Source organism: Notolepis coatsorum (assembly GCF_963971535.1).
Source record: "Notolepis coatsorum genome assembly, chromosome: 15".
Lineage (NCBI taxonomy): Eukaryota > Metazoa > Chordata > Actinopteri > Aulopiformes > Paralepididae > Notolepis > Notolepis coatsorum.
Window position 1 is genome coordinate 20,850,535 of NC_140179.1, and position 7,330 is coordinate 20,857,864.

Sequence of the window (7,330 nt, forward strand, 5' to 3'; positions counted from 1 at the left end):
GCTTTTGCTCAGGAATGGTGTTATGGAAATGTGATTTGTGATGTCATTGATGATGAATTGGTGTTTAACAACATTATGAATATGTGAAATTCTATTTTTTTTTGTATTGTTGTGTATTGTTTTTTTTATCTTGTAGATGTAAAGTCTTTTAAAGGCTTGTTGTCAAGGTTTTTGATACAGTACAAAATAAAGTACTTTAAAAAATCCCAAAAAAAAGCTCTCTTTCTCTCTCTCCTCTCTCTCTTTCTCTCTCCTCTCTATGTATCTCTCTCCCTCTCTCTCCCCCTCTCTCTCTCTATCTCCCTCTCTCTCTCTCTCTCTCTCTGTCTCTCTCTCTCTCTCCAGGCGTTAATCTTCCTCATCGTGGGGGTCGTCTTCATGATTGGCAGTTTGTCGCTCATCGTGATGGATTGGATTCACAACCCCCCCGGCTCCAGGGGGGCTCACTAAGCGAGTCCCCCCCCCAGGTCTCTACAGTGCCCCCCTCCAGGTCCCCTCCCCCAGGTCTCCTCCTCCTGGTCCTTCCTCGGAGCAAAAACAACAACAGCAACAACAACAACAACAACAACAACAACAACAGCAACAACAACAGCAGCCTTTCCCATAAGTATTACAGGAGTTGTTTTATATTTGTATCATGGTCTTGTTGCTGTAAAGACTGCAGCGCTCTGTACAGATGGAGCTGAGAATCACACACTACCACCCGGAGCAGAGGAAGTGGTTTAACAGTATCCATCATCATCATCATCATCATCATCATCATGGACTATGAAGAGAGTGGACAAACATGTCGCGGAGAGAGAGCGCAAGTCCCAAAGCTGATCTGTGAACTGCCAAAATTACAGCAGCAGTGAGACGATGTCAACTCCCCCCAGCCCCCCCCCCCTCCCTTCCCAGGGGCTCCCCACGTATTGTCCTCCGCCAAAACAAGGAGCACTTCTAGCATTTATTTTCAACCCTTTGTAGGTTGTGTGTTACACAGACACGAGGACATACTCTAACCCTTTCACTACCAAGAAGGTAGTGAAAGGGTTAACCTTCGGTAGTGTGGTAGTGAATGGGTTAACCTTCGGTAGTGTGGTAGTGAAAGGGTTAACCTTTTGTAGTGTGGTTGTGAAAGGGTTCGCCCTTTGCCGTGTGGCAGTGATAGGGTTAACCTTCTGTATTGTCGCGGTGAAAGGGTTAACCCTTTGGTAGCATCCAGTGTTGGAAATACCTACACCCCCCCCTCTTCTTATCGCCCCTTTCCACGTTTTAACGATGTCACTCACTACGTTAGAAGAATCCAAAAAGGGAACTAAAACAAAGTAATCAACGTTATCGCCGGCGTAGCCGCGTTCACCGCACCGTCGGTGTGACTTTTAACTGAGCGGCAGTTGTTGCGTTTTTTTGAATTGCTATATTGTAACAATCAGAATATTTGCCAAAGTTTCTGCGCACATTTTTTAAGTAGGGAGACTTTTAAGACACAAATTGCCATGTTGGAGACAGACAGGCGTACACACGGACTGTTTCCCCACTCCTAGTGAAGTACTCTTCCTCTGCCTAGCCATCTGCTTCTTCTTCAAACGGCCGAGTGCGTAAAGCGTTCAGTATTACTGTCGGGGAGAAAATCGAATGTCCGTAAAGGTTTGAATGTACATAAGTGTATCTACCGATCGGAACGATGCATGCCGCCGCGCTTTTACGCGTTCTCATTCGCTCTCGATGAAGTCCGTCGGCCGATTCCTACAAGTGCCGCGAAGAGGGTCTGTCGGTCTTTCGTCGGGGCATTTAACGCAACTCTGTTACATAGCGGAGGTGAGATGATGTGCTCCCTTCAAAGAGTTGATGGTTACAAAAGTCAGAGAAACTGGATCATAAACTAAAATTACATCATCTGCTGGTCGCCGCAGTGACGTGTGGCAGTTGACAACACCATAGTGTCTACCGTGGGGCGTGGCTTCCGTGGGGCGTGGCTTCCGTGGGGGCGTGGCTTCCGTGGGGCGTGGCTTCAGTGGGGGCGTGGCTTCCGTGGGGCCTGGCTACCGTGACCTTTTTTTGAACCGTGAGAATGTCGTTCCATCCATCCCTAATGTGTGAAAAGCTACACCAAACTCTGGTGTAATTGAAAGATAAAAACATCTTGATTAGGTAAATACCTCTCAATCATACTGTTCCAGAAGGTTTGGATAGTGAGCTTATCTCTCTTTTCTTGTTGTTTTTTAACACTTTTAGCTGCGTTAGGGTCGTTTGTGTTAAATATTAGACCAATCTATAAGCCCTGCTGTTATCAACCAGGTGTCGTCATTAGGCTCTGTGGCTTTTGTCGCCTATCGGTTTGTTACGTCATCTAGCTGCTCGTGCCATGGTGTTTGTACTCGCGTAACGTTTCACTATCTAACGCATCCGAAATTCCCCGATGCCTTTAGATTTTTTACTGAGATGCATTTTATTTTTTAAACCACCCCTGCCGTTTAAATTGTGCCTTGCTGAAAATTTATCGATTGGCCTCAACCTCCCCCACTGTTAGAATAAATTACATCACCAGTAGTTACCGTCGAAAACATAGAATCTGTCTGATGTTTATAAAAAACTATATTTTTTTCTCTTTTTTTAAAAGCAAGGTTTTAATAAAGCGTTGTGTGTCATGAATGGATCCAGCCAAAGTGGACAACATTTACAGCAGGGTTGGGATCCATTTACTTTCGATTCTGTGAATTCAGGAAGAGGATTTATTTTCTTTCAAATTCTAAAGACTGAACATCCTCGGTGGTAATGAAAGGTCGTATCGTCCAGTAAATGTAGTGAGCGAGAAATGGATGTCCTATCATCAGCAAGTGAACAACGATTCCTGTTTAAATTTCTTTAAATTGATCGAATTGCAAAGTCAATTGATCCCGACCCTTATTTACAGATCCTTTTCGGATCTACATACATGAAACAAGTGGATATTTCAAACGAAATAGTGTATTATGTGCATGTTTCACACCACGAACGTGGTCTGTTTTTAGTTAATTTTTTTGGACAATTGTATATGCTTTGTATATAATCTTATATGGTACACTGACACTCGTTGTCTGTGCGAGAGCTGTTGGGGATTCTTCCTTGAAGTCTTCTACAATTTCATGGTTGTTTTAGTATATAATGTGTTAGTTTTATTTTTGTTTTCCTTTGCTGTATGACTTTAGTTTTTGTTTTTCTGAAGCTTGTATATTTGTAGAAAATCGGTCTCTATCAATCAGGTTTAATGTTTTCTTAGTAGCAGGCTGTATCTGGATTTGTATGGATTTATGATGTTGACAGATTCTTCATCGGCCAGCTTTGGCACATGGTAGTCATAGAATAGCGTTGAGTCAGACTTCATGCGGGTGGGATAAGCCAAAAGGAGGTTGACATCAAAAAGCCACAGATAAGCAGCATCTAGAACAGTGGTTCTCAAAGAGGAGTCCCCCTGGGGTTCTTCATGGGGTCCCTAGCGAAATGTATTATTATGTTATTTTAATTTGGGGGTCCTTTGACGATTTGAAAACCACTGACCTCGAAGGAGTCCAGTTCCATAAAACACTTGTTACAGTTATAATATTTGACACAAGAGACAAAATCCCTCTCTTGTCAAGTTACGGTGCTTTGCATTATGCCTTTACACCTGAAGAACAATCATATTGCGATGTCACCCTGTATCACATGGCCGTTGACGACCTCTGCAACCTAATCTGTGGCTATTTCACATGCATGACACTTCCGGAAACACCTTTGATACCCGTCGTGATGAAGGCCGCGTTCACACTGCAGGCCTTAGTGCTCAATTCTGCTTTATTGCTCAGATCTGGTGTTTTTGTTTGCCTGTTCATATTTGTTTTAAATGCGGCCCAATATCAGTAAATAAATTGAACAATAAATAAATGGTGACAAATGTCAATCTAGAATGACGTGAAAGTCGCATGACTGTTCAGACTGAGGTCGCGTTGCAAAAGATCAGGCGTGTATCTTGATTTAGAAACACATGAAAGTGGCCCAAATCAGAATTGAAAAGATCATATTCCATGTGATTTGTGCTGCTCACACTGTCGTGAAGAAATCTGATCTGAGTCACATTATGAGCAAAGAAATCAGATTTGCCCAGTTGTGGAACAAGTACACAGTTATTTTACTTAGGTAAAAGTAGAAATACCCAGAGAAATGAGTACTCTGGGGAAAAAAAGAAAAGTAAAAGTAGAGAAGCATTTGCTATTGAATGTACTTAAGTATCTAAAGTGAACATATGCGTTCGACATGACGTTTGTGTGTTCCAGTGCTTGGGAGCGTTCAGTCCTCGATCCATCTAAAGGTTCTGTTAAAATAATTGGGTTACTTACCACCACTGGATTTGGGCCACGTTTGTCTGTAGTGTGAACGTAGCCTGAGGCGCCGCCTCCACAGAAAGCGTTTTTTTTCAAGGCGGAGCGATATCAAAAATATGAATGCCCAGAGTGCTTACAAAGCGCAGGGAGCGCTTATTGTTGCGTCATCTGCGTTATAGGTCGTCGTATATTACTGGGCTGTCAGACACCGCAAGAATCAGCCTCTCCTCTGCCATGTTTGTTGATCTTTTTAGTCCCGCCACTTCCTCGGTTTTGATTGGTCCGTAGAAAAAAGTGACATTGATGAGTGGCGCTCCTCTCCAAATGTTCAACAATTTCTTTTTTTTGTCCACTTTTTCCTCCCCATTTTAAATTTTTCTCCCATCCCAATTTCGTATTATCCAATTCTTCCCTCCCCTGTCTTGACGTTGCTAGACTATGCCTCCCACTGGTCGGTTGTAGTGAGGACAGAAGCCTTGCATCACGTGTCCCCTCCGGTACACGAGGAGGCAGCCTGTCGCATCTTTTCACCGCAGCAGCTCGAACTCTCAGTGGTGAGGAATAACGTGTGGGAGGCTCACACTGCCCCCGCTACTTCCTGCTTCCGTCGCACCGGCGTCACCAAACCGACCTGTAGGAGTCGCTGTCCACAACGTCAAATCCCCACCCACCGGCTATCTCACCCTCTAACACTTGCCAATTGTGTTAGTATGAACGACCGGCCAGCCGATAGCAACGCCGAGAGCCCAGCGAACCCAGCGTCTCCTGCGTTAGTGGCGAGCGCCTTGCCCACTGCGCCAATCAGCCGCCCATGTTCAACAATTTTCAACTCGAGGCGCCCAGAGCGCTCCGCCAGAAAACGCTAGCCGCAGAGAGCGCTAAGACGCGAGGTGCGGCGCTGGGAAGAGGAGCGCTCCTAGCACGTCTTTACCATAGAAATTAATGGCAGAAAGGCGCTGGCAGCTCAAAAAACGCTTTCTGTGGACACAGCACCTAAGTGTTTTCTTTTTCCTGTTAGGTTTTCCACATTCTAAAGAGCTTGTTGTTTTACAATGAAGGACCAGAGGTGGCAGGTGTACAAGGCGTTACCATCTCAAGACACTTGAGGAGCAAGGTGCGCTCGACCCCCAAGCCCCGCCCCATGCCCCAAGCCCCGCCCATACCCGCCACCTAGTGTCTCTCAGGTATTTAGAGATATGTTACTTCTCACTGTGGGATCGTGTCGGATATTCGACGGGATCCCTCGCTCTAACTGTCCAGCTAAACAGAACTGCGTTGGCCAAGATAAGTTCTTCCTGGACCCGCTCGCAGCAGTCCAGTTCTGCATGGGTTCAGTAACGTGGAACAGGTTCATTAAGACAGTGTTAAGTAGAGCATCATAACAGGAAGTGTGAAACCGCAAACCCACAACCATGTCCGTCACCCGTTTGCCAAGCTGCCATGCCGGAAATTGTCATAATTTCCACCTAAAATAAAATGGGTATGATATACGTCTGTCTGAGCTGTCGCGCCTCTTTTTGAGTTTGCTGTTTTGACAGTATATAAAGGAAGGAGATTAACACGATGGTAAACTATAGCTATGAGAGAATCTATGCTTACCATCAAAAGACTTGGTAACGGCAATTCACGGCAAAAATTTTATTAATGTCATTTTGTCATTTGATTGCGGTTGAATTGGACTGTATGTAAAGATGAGATAAGATATTCCTGTATTGATCCCTTTGGGGAAATGTGGGCGTCATAGCAGCATGGGGGAGTGGGGGAGGGGAGGTACAGTTATGGGCAGGGTAATAGTAGAAAGACATAAATATAGGCAATCAAATCTGAATATAAAAATATGAGAAAAAGAAACGGTGTAAAAAAAATTATAATAATAACTGAACGTAAAAATATGGGGGGAAATAAACCGTGTAAATGATATAATTAACAAAAACTGCTCTTACGTTCGAGCGTAAAACCAGCCTTTACTGTACGTGAACACCCAGCCTCACTGGAGACCTCGCCAGCCCCGACAAAGCAGGGGGAGGAGCCAGAACCAGCGTGACCCATACACACTGTATCTCTACCAGAACCAGCGTGACCCATACACACTGTATCTCTACCAGAACCACCGTGACCCATACACACTGTATCTCTACCAGAACCAGCGTGACCCATACACACTGTATCTCTACCAGAACCAGCGTGACCCATACACACTGTATCTCTACCAGAACCAGCGTGACCCATACACACTGTATCTCTACCAGAACCACTGTGACCCATACACACTGTATCTCTACCAGAACCACCATGACCCATGACCCATACACACTGTATCTCTACCAGAACCACACACTGTATCTCTACCAGAACCACCGTGACCCATACACACTGTATCTCTACCAGAACCTCAGGGCGGAGGGCGTTCTAAACGAGTCTGCTTTCCTGTGGATCAACTAACAGATTGTATATTTGCCAGAACAAAAGGGGATTTTTTTTTGTATCAGTGAAGCCGTTTCAATATTGTGAACAATAAAAAAAAAAGTGAAATAAAATTGTTTGTGCCTCCATGTTGTTTTGTAACATGGAGTAGAATGATCCATCAAGGTTTCCGACTCCCACAGGCACAACGGATCCACTCTACGGAAATTCAGCACCACAGATGGCTCACAATAAACATTTAGGTAGTAAAGAAAATCACAAATAAGAATAAGAAAAACAGCCAGGGATATAAATTCTAAATATGTATATATATATATAGATGTATGTATTGCCGTTCCCACATGTTTCCCAGAAGCCCCGTGGTACAGGTAGTGATGCCAGGGGCCCAGGGCCACCTTGTGAGGACAGCCCGCCCAGCTAGCATCCCCTGCCGGCATGTAGCACCCGCCTGCCATGTTCCCTCCTGGTCCAGTAGGAGCCGGGAAGGGGTGTTAGATAACCTCCCCCCAAATACAAACACCCCCCCCCGCCCCCCCACCCTCCTCTGAAACCCCCCCTCTGAACCAACCGAGAAATGGGCTGAA

General features: G+C 45.0%; 1 protein-coding gene across 5 annotated transcripts in view; it reads left to right on the top strand.

Moving 5' to 3' along the window:
- Positions 1-6,859, top strand: part of slc38a4 (solute carrier family 38 member 4) — a 145,236-nt gene extending 138,377 nt beyond the window's left edge. For all 5 annotated transcript variants that reach the window (XM_084331142.1, XM_084331146.1, XM_084331143.1 and 2 more), the window contains exon 16: positions 346-6,859. In XM_084331142.1, coding sequence (XP_084187268.1) covers positions 346-450 — 105 coding nt within the window. In that variant the 3' untranslated portion in view covers positions 451-6,859. The remainder of the gene's footprint in view (positions 1-345) is intronic.
- Positions 6,860-7,330: the final 471 nt, after the last annotated feature.